The sequence below is a fragment of the Chrysochloris asiatica genome, unplaced genomic scaffold (genome assembly GCF_000296735.1).
Source record: "Chrysochloris asiatica unplaced genomic scaffold, ChrAsi1.0 scaffold00037, whole genome shotgun sequence".
NCBI lineage: Eukaryota > Metazoa > Chordata > Mammalia > Afrosoricida > Chrysochloridae > Chrysochloris > Chrysochloris asiatica.
The window spans coordinates 7717002-7733763 of record NW_006408555.1 but is presented as its reverse complement, the minus strand read 5'-3'; the positions used below and the strand labels follow the sequence as shown (position 1 = coordinate 7733763).

The 16762-nt window shown below is 52.5% G+C and overlaps 1 protein-coding gene across 1 annotated transcript in view; it reads left to right on the top strand.

Moving 5' to 3' along the window:
• Positions 1-16762, top strand: part of CMIP (c-Maf inducing protein) — a 218159-nt gene that overhangs the window by 183545 nt on the left and 17852 nt on the right. Inside the window, exons 5-10 of the mRNA XM_006860139.1 lie at positions 1751-1792; positions 6124-6186; positions 8028-8108; positions 10311-10414; positions 11614-11718; positions 16306-16659. Coding sequence (XP_006860201.1) covers positions 1751-1792; positions 6124-6186; positions 8028-8108; positions 10311-10414; positions 11614-11718; positions 16306-16659 — 749 coding nt within the window. The remainder of the gene's footprint in view (positions 1-1750; positions 1793-6123; positions 6187-8027; positions 8109-10310; positions 10415-11613; positions 11719-16305; positions 16660-16762) is intronic.

The window sequence follows — 16762 nt, the reverse complement described above, 5'->3', positions numbered from 1 at the left end:
GAGGAGTCACCTGAGGTACCACAGCTGGGCTCTGCTAGGACAGAAACTTAAAACCAAAAAACAGACCACTAGAAACAACACATGCCAGGGAGTCGATTCCAGCTCCGTACCCCCCTTTGAGAGTAGATGTGCCCCATTAGGGTTTCCGTGTGTGTACAACATGTGTGTACAACAGTTTCCATGTGTGTACAACAGTCTTTATAGAAGCAAGGCTGCCACATCTTTCTTCGCAATCTTTTGATATTCCAGCCAGCATCCAAGCGTCCAACCACCGCGCCACACAGAGCAGAATAGTGTCCAGTCACAGGAAGGGGTGTAGCTCTGATACCTGGATGTATCATGCAAAACATTGTGTGGAGTGACAGAAGCCAGACAAATAAAGGCCACGTACTGCGTGGTGCCTTGTATGTGAAACTTGCAGACTAGGAGAATCTATAGAGACTGGCAGTGGGCTGGTGGCTTTCAGGAGCTGGGGGCTTCTACTTGGAGGGAGGAAGATGGTGAGGGACTGAAGAAAGGAGGTGGTTGCCCGACACCAGAAGGCACCACATGCCACTGAATTGTTCATTTGAAAATGATTTGTTTTACACGATGTGAATTTCACCCTAATAAATTACTTACGAATAATAGCAATATAGAACACTAGACTGACCAAAAAGAGAATCGTGGCTGGTTTTTGTTTTCCTCTGATTTCTTAGTTTATTGCATATTACGACTCCTTGTTCACATACTATCAAGGTGGTGGGAACAGGCCCCAAATGTTTAAGGAAACTCAGATCGGGTTGGAGAAAAATTTAAAAAATTAAGCATGTTTAACCCAACTGCTAGAATTTGGCTTTAGCCAGAACATCTCAGGCTAATTCATGGAACACTAGTATCCCTGGGAATCTAGTTTGAAAACCGCTCACATAATACACATGCTGTCCTGAAAAGTGTGTGGGGAACAGAATTGGAACTCAAGGAAGGTCCGTGACCTGACATGTTTGTCACAAACCTGGCTTCCAGTTTCCAAGTGGACCAGGATGGGGCGCAGTGCCTGGTCCCATCTATCTATGAGGGGACTTCAAAGAGCTCGTGGAAAAATGAAATTGAAAAAGGATGGAATTTTTCCACAGACTTTCTGAAGTCTCCTCGTATCTTCTGGTAACAGCCTAGAGAAAGGGTAGTTAGGATCCCGGTTCACAAAAGAAGAAACTTGTCCAGGGTCACTCACTGATTGGCAAGTAGTGAATCCAGCCAGAGGGCTCCAGTCTGCCCATCCTCAACCTTCATGCTTCCCACTGGCTGAGTCTGCCTTTTCGGGTGTTCTCATCTGCCCAAGAGGCTGTGGCACGTCAGTGGTAGAATTCTCACCTCCCACTTAGGAGATCTGGGGTCAGTTCCTGGCCAGTGCACTTCATGCACACCGCCGCCCATCTGAGACTAGAGGTTTGCATGCTACTAAGATGCTGAACCGACTTGACAGCACTTCACAACAACAACAAACAACAAGATGCTGAACAGGTTTTTAACTCAGAGAGCTTCCCTACTATGGAAGACTAGCAAGAAAGGTCTGGCTATCTGGTCCTGATAATTGGCCAGTGAAAACCACGTGGGTCACAGGACTCTTATGCACAGGGTAGCCATGAGGCGGCATGAACACCACCGCCAGAGGATCTTGAAAGCATTTTGGAGTTGTATGGGTACAAACGCCCCATGATTTTAATACTGTTTTTTGTCTGTTTGTTTCTCTCCCCATTCGATCCCTCAGAACACGAACTTGACTACCCAAGAGCATGAAAACATCATTGTGGTGAGTTCTCGCTCGCCGCCCCGCCCGCCAGAGTCTGCCTTCCATCAGTTAATTATGGAAACGCCAGTGCGATCCATCACCTGGCTTGGGTTTTGTCTTTTCCATCATACCAGACATGTCTTCCTCCTCCCCTGCCCATCTCAGAGCCATGTTGATTGGAGGAGGGGATAATTATCCGTCTCTGAGGTTTATAGCAAATGTGTTTTAACCACCTCCTCCTTCCTGAGCTAGCCGTGGGGCTCTGGAGGCAGGAGACAGCGGAGACCATATAATTTATTCAGAGGCAGAAACGTTTTAGCTTGAAAGGTAACTGTTGTCTCTCTTGCCCCGGGACACATCTCCTAATTAATCCACAAATAGAACCTGAATTTAATTCCCTCTGCTCTGTAACATGAGACGATATTTTCCGGGACTTGGTTATGATGTAAGCATGTTTGGGGTAAAACAGCTTCCAGAGTGGTTTTTCTGAATGTGAATCTCACCAGGGCGAAGAAAAAACACAAAGTCGCACCTTCTGGGTGCCAAGCCCTGTGTTGTGCCTTCGAATCCAGAGATGATGGAGGCAGTTGCTGCCCCTAAGGAGTGTGTTGTCTGTTGTAGGAGTATCAGTGTGACCACAGCAATATAGAGGCGGGATGGACACACCAGAAGGCTTCCCAGAAGCAGTGGTGTCTGAGTTAGGCTTTGAAGGATCAGTAGGAGTTTTCTAGTTGGTGAAATAGGGAAAAGGCATTCCAGACATGCAAAGGCATTAGGAGGTGGGTGGTTGGGAGGTACGCTGGAAATGGATGTGAGAGGCAGGGTGTGTATGACAAGGACCAGAAAGCAGGAAAATGCCTGCCTAGGAGGCTGCTCAGCCAAAACCCATGAAACAAAGGCAGCGCCCACCGTCCTGCCTCTTAGGGACACTGGGTCCTGGCAACCCAGCCTGGATACCCAGCCTCTTCCCCTGCTGGTTCCATGGACACAAAGGCAGGGAATCACAAACAGAGGCCTGTGGTAGGTGCTCAGTGGGTGTGGGCTCCGTGTTGCACCCTGAGCTTGTCAGAGCAGGGCAAGAAGTCTGGGTGCTACCAACCACCCACCACCACCTTCTCCTTTTGTAATAAGCCCACTGTCATCAAGTCCGTCCCAGCGACAGTGACCCTGGAGGACAGAGCTGAAGTGTCCCATGGGGTGAGCAAGGCTGTCATCTTTATGGAAGCACACTGCCTCATCTTCTCCCACGGAGCAGTTGCAGTGGGCTCAGACCACCAACCTGCAGGCTACAGTTCCCTTTAGTGGGGCAGGCCGAGCATCCCCACTGATCAGCAGTGTCTGAGACCAGAGAGGAATGTGAGCTTGCCTTCACCGTGCGTCCACAGTCTCCCTCTTTATGAGGATGAACCATTCAGGCCAACGCTACATGGCTTTAATTCCACCTCTCTGTGCTGGGGTTTCTCACGTGCCTCCCTCCCTCTGCCCTGAAACTTGGGTCTGTTTTATTCCCGGGGGAAGCTGGACGATGAGCTGGTTAGGGACAGCTGGCAGGTCACTGCCGGCCCCAGAGTCCCACCTGTCTTGTTCCCCATACCATGAGGTCAGCTTTAGGGCTCAGCTGAGAGCCCAGTTGAGGTTCTGTCCCATCTTCTACAGGCTGCACTTTGAGTGAGTCATAAAGTCAAACCATTCAGTCGTTGTATTGAATTTTATTAGAATTTTTTTTAATCTCGCAAGCATTTCACTAGATGAGGTGTTTTGTTTTTGTTTTTGTTTTTCCATTTTAAAAGTGATTTCCCCACCCTACTCCAGAGCCCTCAGCTGAGACATCCGCTGTTTTCAGTTGGTGCAAGCCTGCAGACAAAGATGGCGACAGTTGGGTTTTTACTTTGTCTTGGATCTTAGTGGTTGTGCGGCTGGCTGTGTTGTTCTGCATTGGGGATTTTCCCACTTAACAACGCCTGATTTAGCTTTTCCGAGTCTTTTTGTGTTTGTATTCCCCTGGGTTTCTTCCCCTTGGGGCTGAACACATGTTTGTTTGGGGGGCTGTCCTGAGCAACATCATGCCCTCCACCCACTAGATGCCAGTAGCACCCCCCGCAAACTGTGACAAAAGGTCTCTACACTTGGGTACGCTCAACGTCCTTGATTGAGAATCACTGGCCTTTCCTATTTGTCCAGTGTCTCTGGCGTATTTTCATTTGGCCTAATGACCACCTAGATTATTTCCAGTTAAAGTAATGCTCCAAGCCTCAGTCTCATCTGTAAGTCGGGGATAAGAATGGTCTTCCTGGAGCTGCTCTCAAGTGAAATGAGCTATATATGGCACAGGAGTCTGCAAGGATTTCAAAATTGCTGCCATTCTTTGTCGATGCTGGCCGTTTTCTCGCCCTGATCCTCTGTGTCTTCATCTCTAAAGCTGGAAACAGTGGACGTCTGACTTCTCACAGTTGTCAGCAGGACTAGATGACAGCCAGGAAAGCCACCTGCCGCAGTCACTTCATTCATGTCCACTCTTTCCCCACGCCATGGCGCCCACATCCTGTGCAGGATCCCTCTGTATTGGTCCCTCAGCTGTATCTGGCTAGTGGAGCTGGCCTCCCTGGGCCTCTTCCTGTGTTTGTACTGCTGGCCACGTCAGGTTGCAGGGCAGCTGAGAGGACAGTGGGCAGCATTTCGAGAGGACTCAGCATTGACTTTTTCTGGAAGAGGCAGAAAACGGTACCCATATGCTGTCCAGGGACCGGGCGGCCAAAAATGAGCTAGCTGGCCAAGCCAGAACCCGGAGCCCGACTCACATCTGGTCATTTTGCTTTTATTGCCATGGGATGGGCGGTTGTCTCCTGATCGTGTGGCGAGACCGTGCCATGAAATAGCTCAGGGAATAACTCAGGTTTTGTCAGACAGAAATGAGTTTGAATCCTGGTCCCACCACTTTTTAATGAGGTTACTGTGGGCAACATACTTATCCCACTGACCCTCAACGCCCTCTTCTGAGTCACGGGGATAGTATTAATGCATACCTCCCGGCATGCTGCGAAGATTCCGTCAAACACTGCCGGGAGCTCGGAGCGCGGCTCAGAATGCAGTCATGACGATGCTTTTAGGGATGTTGTGAAACAAAAAACAAAAACCGCCAAACACGGTTGATTCTGAATTACAGCGACCCTAGATAGGGTTTCCAAGACTGTAAATTTTTATAGGAGCAGACAGTTAGTGGGCTAAAACTGTTGACAATGCGGTTAGTGACTCAGCACCTAACCCACAGCACCAGCAGGGCTCCTTGTAGTAACAATCTAACTGGTGGTCCATTTAGAGACTTTTGAGAGGACACCTGGGTCACCCCCTGGTCTTCAGTCCCCATGGGAAGGTTGACTTTGTAATGTGTTCAGTACAACAGAGCATCTGAATTTTAGATTTTATTTCACTTCAAAAGATTCCTGTCACTTTGGTGAAAGCTGAAATTGTGACACGTGGCTAACAGTTCCTGTGTTTAGTAACAAGTGGCTCTGGTCTCTCCCATTTTGTCCACCCGAGGTCATACAGCACAGCTGTCCTGGGACTCCTGTTTCCCAGGCCTGTGCCCCATGTGGCCAGAGGGAGAAAAGTAGACTTCACGAAGGCATTAACCACCAGCAGCTCGCCTCTCCTGAGGACTGGCCTTTCCTCCAACATGAGCTCCCAGAGGCCATTTGGCAGTGTCTGGAGACATTTTTGCGTGTCCCATCTTTGGGAGCCAAGTGAGGCTGCTACTGGCCCCCAGTAATTCAAACTCAGAACTGCTGCTAAAGTCCTACAGTGCATGAGACTCACTGTCATCGGGTCGATTCTGACCCAGAGTGACCCTGTAGGACAAGAGTGGAACTGGCTCCGTAAGGTTCCCAAGGCGCAGATCTTTACAGAAGTCGAGAGTCACAGCTTTCTCCAGCAGAGCAGCTGGTGGTTCAAACCACTTACCTGTCAGCCACGGAGCACTTCAACCCCTGAGCCACCAGGGCTCCTAATGCACTGGACAGCCTCCCACCATGAAGAATGATCAGACCCCAAATGTCCGCAGCGCTGAGACTGAGGCACCGTGACTTGGAGACGTCAGCTTGTCCACTCTATAGCTGAGCAGCTGTCACCTGGCTCTCCTGGTCATGCTGTTCTCTCAGAGCTTGTTGATCTGTGGAGACTACGGGTGGGCGTCAGGGGGGCACAAAGCCCCTAATGTATTGGGATGGGCAGTCAAGAGATTTTATGGGCTTCTCCATGGAGCCATGATCTCCCACTTGTTGAGGGACCCAGACCTACCGGTGACAGGGTGGCAGTGTGCCAACTCAGGCTCCCGCTGACTGTTCGCTGTTTTTCAGGCCATTGCTCCTTTGCTGGAAAACAACCATCCACCACCAGATCTCTGTGAATTCTTCTGCAAGGTATGATGTTTCAGAAAGGGCAGGGCCAAGGACCTAGGCGAAGGCAGGCTAGGTGCAGTCCCCTGTGCCAGATGCTGAGATGTCAGACGCAGAGTTCAGCCAGTGGGACTTAGAGGCATGGCCACCTTTCCCCCCAGCTTGGAGACAGTCCAGCAGTTCTGCTGGGTGCTGGTCAGTGGTCCCTGAGACTTCGTGTGCTGGCCCCAGTGAGGGTGGCCAGGGGAAGGTAGTCAGGGAGTACCAGGTGACCCTACAGGGGGGCTTCATACGTCACACTCAGGGCGCATCATTTCCAGGAACGCACCTCACGGCCTGGGGTCACACCTCGTGTGTTCTTCACTGTGTGTCTCTGGAAAGGTGGACAACCTTGTCCAGCCCTTGTGTCCTACTCTTCCTGCTGGTTCATGTCACTAGTCCTTGGTACTCCCGTGTGTGGGCACATGAGCACGGGACCCTGCCTCCTTCCACAGCCCCACACCTCACACCAGTAAGGCAGCAAGTGGAGCTGTCAGTGGACGGGGTCTTTCTCTCTCAACCTTCCCCATCCAGGCTGGCTCTGAGGATGCCTGGCAGGCCAGTTGCAGAACAGTGGGGTGGAGGAGACCTGATGGCAGGAGGGCCCAGCCCCCTTCCAGTTGTTTTCCCTCTGGTGGAGGGTCCAAAGCCACAGTCAGCCTGCCCAGAGGAGAATCTGAGGGAAGGAAGGGCCACTGTGTCCATGCTCAGCCAGCTCTCTGGATGCTCAGGGTGGCCTTTCCCATCAGGCCTAAAGGCTGGCGGCCCCAAGATCTGAGGAAAATGTATTTATATCGGGATTCCCAGGAGAGCCCGGATTTTTATATCCCAACCCGTTCTCCTCATCCCGGGGTAGAAATTCAGTTCCTGAGGGCTGGGCAGGAATGAGTTTGTGCAGGCCTATCTGCTCTACCTAAAGGCCTTCAGTGCCAGTGTTTCAAAAGCTCCAGGTTGGCAAAATAAAATACCCTGAAGAGTCAGGCTTGTCCTGCGAGCAAGTGCCAGACTATCAGAGCACACAGTGGAAAACCAAGCCACCAACAAAACGAAAACAAACGCACTGTGGTCGAGGCAATTCCAGCTCATGGGACAGAGTAGAACTGCCCCATAGGGTTTCCTGGACATTTTCACAGACGCTGACTGCCCCAACTTTCTCCTGCCAGATAGCTGGTATGTTTGAACTGCTGACCCTTTGGTTAGCAGCTGAGCGCTTTAACCACTGTTCCACTAGGGCTTCTTTAACAAACGGAGAAACAGAATTTTGGAGATTCTTGTCTCGACACCTAAAAGAAAAGCAAGACCGATCAGTTGCACTCCTGGTGCCCCATGTGTATCAGAGGAGAACTATGCTCCCCAGGGTCTTCCATGGATGCTTTGGTGGAAGTGGGTTGCCAGACCTTTCTTCTGATGCACCTCTGGGTGGATTATAACCTTCAACCTTTTGGTTAACAGGCAAGCTACGCAGTGTTTACACACCCAGGCACTTCCTCCAAACCCTAAACCCCTGGTATTCTCCTGCCCAGTTTTTGAGAGAGAGTTCTTTATCACATTGTGTGTTGTGAGTCTCAATTCTGCAGTTATTTTGTGATGCTGTATAAGGATCTCATCAGCACAGATACTTGTCTACCAGCGTGTGCAATCCCAGAGTTGATGATGAAAACAAAAACTCCCGTCCCTGTGTACCCCTCCTTGGAAAAGGTGTGCATCAGTAGGCCCCCCAGGCGCCCATTGCAGGGTCACTGCCCTGGTCAGAATGGTCACAAGCCCAGTGATCACAGCCAAGCCCTCCCCAGCCCCATGCTGACCACGCCCTCCTCTCTCCCCAGCACTGCAGAGAGCGGCCCCGATCCATGGTGGTCATTGAAGTGTTCACCCCTGTGGTCCAGAGAATCCTCAAGCATAACATGGTGAGTTTCTCCAGCCCCCACGCCCGACCTCCTCAACCAGGGAGGTGGGCTGAGGCTCCGTGCCTGCCACTGAGGACTGCTTCGCCCATGGCAGACATCATTAATCGATTTCAGCACTCATTCTGCAGAAGTCAGGGGCAGCTCCAGAATGTTTCTCAATACAGCATCCCAGGCAGCCCACTGACCCATGTGGGTACAGAAGTGAAACTTTGTTGTACCACTCACTGCCCTAAACTGCCACAGCTTTAACTAAGCTGTTGTTTGCTGCCAATACCCCTCTTGATTTGGGATGGCTTCTTTTTCGTTTCTATCTTCGTATGAACTTTTACAGTCTCCTGAAAGGGCCTTTTGCATTTTGGTGGGCTGGGAGGGAGCTCTGTGCTTGTGAACTTTAAAATCACTTGTGGGTGTGGCCTTGGTCTGAGCCACACCCTTGCTGAGTCCAGAGGGCAGGTTTCCCCTTCAAGGACTTTGTCCTTGTCCCCATCACACTGGCTGCTGCAGAACCCACACCCCCAAGCACACTTAGCCCAAGGCCCATAAACCTTTTAGAATGTAGCATCATTATCATTAAGCTATTTATAAGGGCCGTTTTGGGATATTTGACTTTAAAGGAAACAAGTCAGAATTCAGACAGCTCCCACAGCTTACCCAGGCATAGCTCGGAGAAGCTGTATGTTTGGGTCCAGACCTAGGAGCAAGGATCACAATCAGGCTAGTCACGTGCATTGTTCGGTTTCCCAATGCCTGTAGAAGAGGCGCTCACACTAGACCAGAAATATGTGAGATGCCCGAAAGTGGGGGGGACACAAAGACATCAAGTAAGCACATGCTAATGGAAAAATGGTGCCGGCAGACTTGCACCATGAAGGTGTGCCACAAACCTGCCATTTAAAACCAAAACTCAGTATCTGCAACATGCAGCAGAGCGAAGTGTAGTAACTCACGGTACAACTGTGTTTGGTTACTTTATGGGCCAGGAGTGTTATCTGGGTAATACAAAACAAAATCCGAACAGCCTTAGGACAGAGCCCCTAAGTGCTCTGGGCATCCAGGGATACTGTGAACCATCCTGACTCCTCTGTTCCTGGCGTCTCCTAATTATAAGCTGTGAGCTCCATAGGGACCCAGCTGCAGACAGACAAAGGCCGGGCAGGCCGGTCGGGTAGTGATTACACCTGTGCTGGGCAGAGGAGACATGATCTCATATAATCCTAGCAACGAAGCAGAAGTCAGGGCAGTTGTTGGGATTTGCCCCCTGTGCAAATCCTCCCTAATTCTTAGGAATCCGCTGGGCTCCCAGCTTCAGGGAGTAGGGATTGGGCCACTTGTTATAATGAGTGTGCCGAGTTTGCCTCCATCCATCTGCTTAGTGGGGTGCTGGTTATCATGAGCCCTCCTCACCCAGATGCAGAGCCCCTCAGTAAGGGGACGCCTTGTGTTGTTGTTAAGTGCCTTTGAGTCAGTTCCGACCCATAGCGACCCTGTATAGGGTTTCCGAAGCTGTAAATCTTTACAGGAGCAGAATGCCTCATCTTTCTCCCGCGGAGCGGCTGGTAGTTTCAAACTGCTGGCCTTAAGGTTTGCAGCCCAATTCGTAACCACTATGCTAGACTTGGGGAAGTGGGCCACCGTACGCTGCACCCCCTGGTGGCCTTGAATTCAGCCTTCCTGTTCTGCAGACATAGCATTGCCCCATCACCTGCTGGGCACACAGAAGTCCCGAGAGGAAGAATCTCAGAGTTCCTAGACCAAAGATCAGTCAGCTGCTTGGTGGAAGGAAGGGCTTCACTGTCTGTCCTTCATAGACAAGCATTCTGAGGCTCCTCCACAGAGGGTGAGGTTCTGGGGGGAGGGGAGGGGTGAGCCTGGAGACCACCATGTATCCTTCAGTTGCCTTTCTGGCGAGCTGGGCCATGGCCATGATGCATGTGGACTCAGCAGTCTCTTTAAACAAAATCGCTGTGCCTGGAACGCTCCACTGGGTGCAGGAAGCATTTCTGGGTTCCCTAGGGGCCTGTTTCTCAGCATGTCTGCACAGCTCCCTGGAAGAGGGTTTGACGGGGCCAAGGTTTTCTAGTGAAAAGTGCGTCCATCTAGAAAGAGGAAGATGGTGATGTCTCCACGCTGCCTTCCACCGCAGCCTCCTAGGCAGCGTCAGCGCAGCGTGACCCCAGCCCGTGCCCTCTCCTCTCTCCGCAGGACTTTGGGAAGTGCCCGAGACTGAGACTGTTTACTCAGGAGTACATCCTTGCCTTGAACGAGCTCAACGCGGGGATGGAAGTGGTGAAGAAGTTCATTCAGAGGTGGGCACCCCCCTCCCCAATCTGCTGGCAGTGTTCCCTGGGGGCAGGGTCAGTGTCTCCTCTGGTCTGAGACCACCACTTGCTGTGTGGCATTGAGCCCGCCACTGCCCCTCTCTGGTCCTCAGATCCCTCAGCTATCTAAGAGGTGAAATGGGATAGTAGGTAAGGAACCCCTGGAGCTGTGCCCCCTGACAGTTCTCGATGAGGTCACTGCTTCCCCAGGTCCTTTGTCTGGAGTGACTTGAATAGCCACCTCCCCAGTATTTTTTTCTGGTAGGGTATTTTTGTTGTTGGTTTTCGCTGTTTCTTTTAATTAGCACTCTTTGCCTTAGTTCCTCATCTGTAAAATAAGAATTGTAGTGCACCCCCTTAGTCAGCGTTAGAATCCAATGAGCAAAGCCATGTTCAGCACATGAGCACAGCACGTGTTAGCTGTCAAACTGAGCTGTTTAAACCAGCCCGCTGCCACCTGCTTCCTCCTTACCCTCACCTGGCACTGACAATGTTCAGTCCCAAACAGCACATCCTGCCAGGTGCCCCGGACCACTAGCATGCTTTGAAGTGTCTCTTCAGGAAAAATCTCTGTAGGTGTGAGAGTGGTCACCTTGAGGTAGTACTTCTGCAGCTGAATTCCAGCGCATCAAGGCCTCTCTTCAAGTAGCCAGATGTGTCTGATGAGAGGATCCCAGGGCATCCCCCAACCCCCAAGAAGGGGGCTCCCACCTCTGAAGATTCTGGATGCTGCTCAGATTCCACCTATAGTCTTAACGTAATGCAGAGGCTCCGCAGGAAGCCTCCTTCACTGGGCATGTTGTAGCCCCATTTTAGGTATTCCAGTGAGTTATAGGCAGAAGATGGACATACAGGCTTTCTATGGTGATATTTCTAGCTATTCCTTTCTCTCCCCCTTCACCAACTGGTACACGGTTGAGAGTAAAGGAGTGTTATGGATAATTATTCTAGAACCAACTCGAGTGCCCCAGAACTTATGGTCACAGTATGCTAAGCTCATCCCATGAATTCAGAAATTTGATCCTTGCTCTGTCCCCTTTTCACAGCTAAGGAAACTGAGGCTAGTGAGAGTTAAGTACCTGGGTTTGAACAAGGTACCTAGAGCTTTACTCCTGCTGGCAGGGCAGGGCAGCCTGGCTGTCGACTGGGCCCCACAGCCTTCTTACCCTCTCTTCACTCTCTTCCAGCATGCATGGTCCCACGGGGCACTGCCCCCATCCCCGGGTCCTGCCCAACCTGGTGGCCGTGTGCCTGGCGGCCATCTACTCCTGCTATGAAGAGTTCATCAACAGGTCAGTAGCTGCAGCCAGAGGGACCCCATACAGAGACACCCCAAGTCTTAAGGCTGAGCTTTGTGTGCATGCGGTTGAATGTGTAGGCATGTGCGAGTGTGTGTGTGTGTGTACATGTGTGTAGTCATACACCCCTCTATGCTGTCCTGCCCACGGTTTGCCTCTGTGTGCTGAATGCCTGCTATGTGCCCAGCACTGCTTCAGATGCTGGAAGCAAACAACCCTAGCACAAATCACCTGCCCGCCTGGGGCTTATACTCCACCAGTGGGAGTGCACGTTCAGGTACACGGGCAGACATGCTCTGACAACAGGAACCCCTGAAAGTGAGGCTAGGACCAGGAGGAGCTCCTGGGAAGCAGGGAGGGAGACTCAGGAGAGGACAGCTGGCTATGGGTGTGTTGGTAAGCAGGTGCCTGGGCTTCTACTTCTTCCCATTGAGGGCTGTTCCTGGGGTGTAGAGCAATGCAGGATGCTGTTAGGGACTGCAGGGGTCCTTGGAAGGGATCTGGTGGGCAGGGATGACCATGTCTGCAGTGGCTGTCCTGCGTGCCTATGGTCCACTGCGTGATTCTAAGGGGACCTCAGTGTACCCAGCACCACTGGTGTCCGGCAGTGCACGACCTGTGCAACCATCCAAGGCTGCCCTCGAGTCCTGCTGTCTATTACCCGCATGTCCATTGCAGACTGCCCTGTGGCTCCTGGGAGCAGGCAGAGCAGACACCATCCTCCTCCCCCTGACTTCTCTTGGAGCCTCCCTGGGCCTGCTCCATGGACACCTGAGCTGAGACAGGCAGAGACAGAGAGGAAGCAGGAAATGACCCCGGCAGCCCCCTGGACTGAGGGCAGGAAGCAGGCCAGAGAGACTGGAGAGCTCTCCCAGCCTCCACTCCAGGCCCTGTCCAGGATCTGCCACCCGGAGAGGTCCAGAGCACAGGAGCATGATAGCCGGTCCTTGTCCCTCCTCTCCTGCATCGCGGGGCTCTCGGGGCTGGGGCCTGACGGTGCCAAAGTCAGCCAGCCGTCTAGCCCTGGCCATCACAGGGCTTGTGCTTTATGGGGGTGGAGACATTTAAAGTAGTGCAGACAGTTTGCACTGGACTACTAGCAGGAGCTCTGGTAGCGTAGTGGTTACGAATCAGGCTGCGAACCTTAAGGTCAGCAGTTCGAAACTACCAGCCGCTCCGCGGGAGAAAGATGAGGCTTTCTACTCCCGTAAAGATTTACACCCTCGGAAACCCTGTACAGGGTCGCTATGGGTCGGAACCGACTTAACGGCACACAACAACAACAACAACTAGCCTATAGGTTGGCAGTTCGCAGCCAGCTAGCAGTGCTGCAGAAGAATGACCTTCCAGTCCAATCCCAGCTAAGGAGAGACTCCACAGAGCAGCTCCACTCAGACTGTCCCAGAGCATCACTGTGACTTAGAATCCACTCGACGGCAACAGGCTTGGCGGGGGTTTTGTTGTTGTTTGGGAAGGCTTTGGAAAATAAGAATACCAGAGCAAAGCATACATCAGCCCTGTGGTTGTCAGTCTGTGGGGAAGCAGACTGCTAGCCACATCCTTGAACAGCCAGCATTCCGTTAGGACCCATCATGTGGCCAGAGTTGAGAATCCCAGTTCTAGGGGGCTAGGAAGGTCCCCCGGGAAAGGATATTAAATGGAGACTGACTGTTAGCACGCTGGAGCCAGGAAGGGGGTGGCCCAGGCCAACAGGTGGCTCTGCCTCTGGTCACCACCTACTGTAACAGCTCAGAACCTCCTAGGCCTTTTCTTAACACGCAGCATTTCAGGCGGGGCCAAGGAATCTGCATTCTTAACAAACTTCATGGTGGCTGTCTGACACGCTGAAGGTTGAGTCCACTGCAGGGGAAGGACTGGAAGGAACGGAATGTGACTGGGCAGAGAGGAGGAGCCGTGGTGGCGCAGTGGGTTAATCGTTGAACTGTTAAAACTGAAAAGTCTGTGGTTCAAACCCACCAGCTTCTCCTCAGGAGAAAGCTGAGGCTGTATGCTTCCTTAGAGATGCCCAGCCTTGGACACACTCCCACCCCCACCCTCACCCCCCAGGAGAATTCCACTCTGCCCTGTAGGGTGTCTGTGAGTCAGAATCCAGTCATGGTAATGAGTTTGGTTTGTGGGCAGAGTGAGGAGACAGAGCTGACCTACTTAGACCGAGGACTCACCTGGGGTCCTGCTACAAGGCAGGGTCAGATTCAGGCCTGGGTGGAACCTGGGACTCTTCATTTCTGACTCGCTCCAGTGGTGTACCCATCCATCTGCGTAGCAGGGTGGTGGGCCACTGACCGGCATGTCCACCCACTGTGTCACAGTAGTGCTGTGCTCTGTAGAGTTTTCAGTGGCTGAATTTTCAGTAGCAGATCTCCAGCTGCCTCTGGGTGGATTTGAACCTCCAACCTTTTGGTTAGCAGCTGAGCGCTTTAACACTTTGTGCCAACCATGGACTCCTCTGTTGAAGGCTCGAAATTTTTATTCTAAGAGTGCTGGCAAGTTGTGAATGGGTTTTTGTTGTTGTTGTTGGTTTGGTTTTGGTGTGAGAATGCGTGGTGTTTCTTTTATCTTTGAACTTTTGATTGTTGTGTGGGTTTACAGAGCAAGTCAGTTTCCCAGCAGACAATTCCTACACATTTTGTTTTGTGTCATTGACTGTCACCCCCTCACTGTAACAACCCTTGACCCCCTTCCTCCCTGGGTTCCATGTTTCCGTCTATCCTTCTTGCCTACCGCTTCCTGCCTCCTGGACTTTGTCTTTGGGTGTGAACCAGTTTTAAGTATAGGAGCGATAACATGGGAATTTCGTGTCCTGAAGTTTCCTTTGGTTTTGATTTTAAATTCTGCTGGAGGACTGAGGGGCTGGGGAACAGCTCTCTGAAGAGGTGCCCAGGATGGAGGCCTGGGAGGGGGAGAGTTCGAGCCCCCCAGCTCACATGCGTGTCCAGTGCTTTTGAGCTCTTCCTGGAAGTTGTCCCCGGGGCCTCGAGCTCAGCTCCATCCAGGCCCACATGATTCAGGCCTGTGATGCCCTATGAAGGCCCTGCCCCCAGTGGTACAAGATGTACTCACATACACGAGAACAGACAGCTTGACCCAGGTTAGCATGGCTCTCTGGAAAATCACCCATCAGAGCCAAACAGCCTTGAAAACCCGCTCGGAGAGTCCAGGAGAGGCAAACAAAGGGAGGGGAGCGCTGAGCACTTTGGGAGGAAACCAGGTCTGAGCCCTTCCAGATACTCAGGCCTCCCTCCCGCTTGGACCACCCACACCCTGCGGACCTCAGCCCCCCCACATGCTGCAGCAGAGTTTCAAGTGTGTTTGTTTATTAAACACCCTTGGTGGGCGCCGCCCAACCTAACCATCAGATGTGCTGGATAAAGCCAGGCCTCCTGCGCACCAGGCACTGCTGGCTGCAGGAACCTTTAAGACCCAGGGAGGGAGGGGGCAGCCCTGGTGTTCTGTGTCTTTAGTGCAGGCCTTCAGCTTTGACACCCATGGGCACTCCACCCAGAGACTCTGGTGGAATTGCTGTGGGCTTTGGTCTGCCTAGCAGGGCCTCAGGGAAGGTGGGTATGAGGCCAGAGTTGTATAGCGCTGGGAGCTCAGGAAGGAGGGGACAGTGGTAAGAAGAAATCCCGCAAGACTTCCTGGAGGAGGGGTCCTGAACAGGTTCTCAGGTGCTCTGAGAAGTCAGGGTGTTGGGGAACCTGGTTTCAACTCCCAGTCCCAGCACACCTGGAACACCCCTTCCAAAGAAAGCCAGGAAGGGTTTATGGTGTCGCAGAGTCCCAGGACAACAGCGCCTGAGGTGGTCCATGTAAACGGCCCTGCTATGTTAGAACCTGCACTAAAGACACAGAACACAGGGCTGTTTTCTGAGTAGGAGCCTGCACGAGAAGGAGGCCTTTTAGCCAGGCTCAAGGCCCTTACAAGTCCCTCCACATTGAGACAGAATTTGTGTAACCCAGCAATTCCCAAAGCAGTCATTAATGATGCCACAGGACCCTTTTCTCAATCCCCAGATGATTAACAATCAGGTGACTGGTGGGGTGGGGATGCTGAGCACAGGAGGGACCTGAAGACCCCAGGGCCCAGGAATGCTGGGTTTGGGAATCCCCTGGAAGTAGCTTCCCAGGTCTAGGGGAACCTGAGCTTTAGGGCCCAGAAGCAAAGCGCAGCATCAACCTGGGGTGGCAGCCAGACGTCTAAAGCATCTAGACAGGAAATTGTGGGAGTCCTTGTATGTTGTGAGGGCGTCTTGGCCGGTGAAGCGTCGGTACTAACACACGCTTGTTCACCCACCACATGTTTACTGAGCATCTGCTATGTGCTGGGTCACAGGCTGCTCCTCGGAAACCCTATACGGGGTCGCTATGGGTCGGAATCAACTCAATGGCATTTAACAACAGCCCCCACCCCCAGACCGAGCCTCAGTTTCCTGCTTGGTCTTACGGAAATAGACCAGGCACTGGTGGCTGTTGTGGGGATTTGGGAGGCAGTTAGCCCAGTGCCAGGGGCATCGTAAGGGCCTCTTCGCTGACTCATGCCCACTCCCATTTCTCCCTGCAGCCGAGACAACTCCCCCAGCCTGAAGGAGATCCGGAACGGCTGCCAGCAGCCCTGTGACCGGAAGCCCACCTTACCTCTGCGTCTTCTGCACCCCAGCCCGGACCTGGTGTCTCAGGGAGCCACGCTGTCTGAGGCACGCCTCAAGTCGGCGGTTGTGACCTCGAGCGAGATCCACGTGGAAGTGGAACGCACCAGCACTGGCACGCCGGCGCTGACAGCCAGCGCAGGCAATGATAGCGAACCCAACCTGATCGACTGCCTCATGGTCAGTCCCGCCTGCAGCACCATGAGCATCGAGCTGGGCCCCCAGGCTGACCGCACGCTCGGCTGCTATGTGGAGATCCTCAAACTGCTGTGAGTGCCTCCCGGGGCGGGGGGACTGGCTGCACGCTTGTCCTGGGGGTGCGTGTGAGTGTAGGAAGGCACCTGTTTGGGGTGTATAGCATGTGTGCCAATG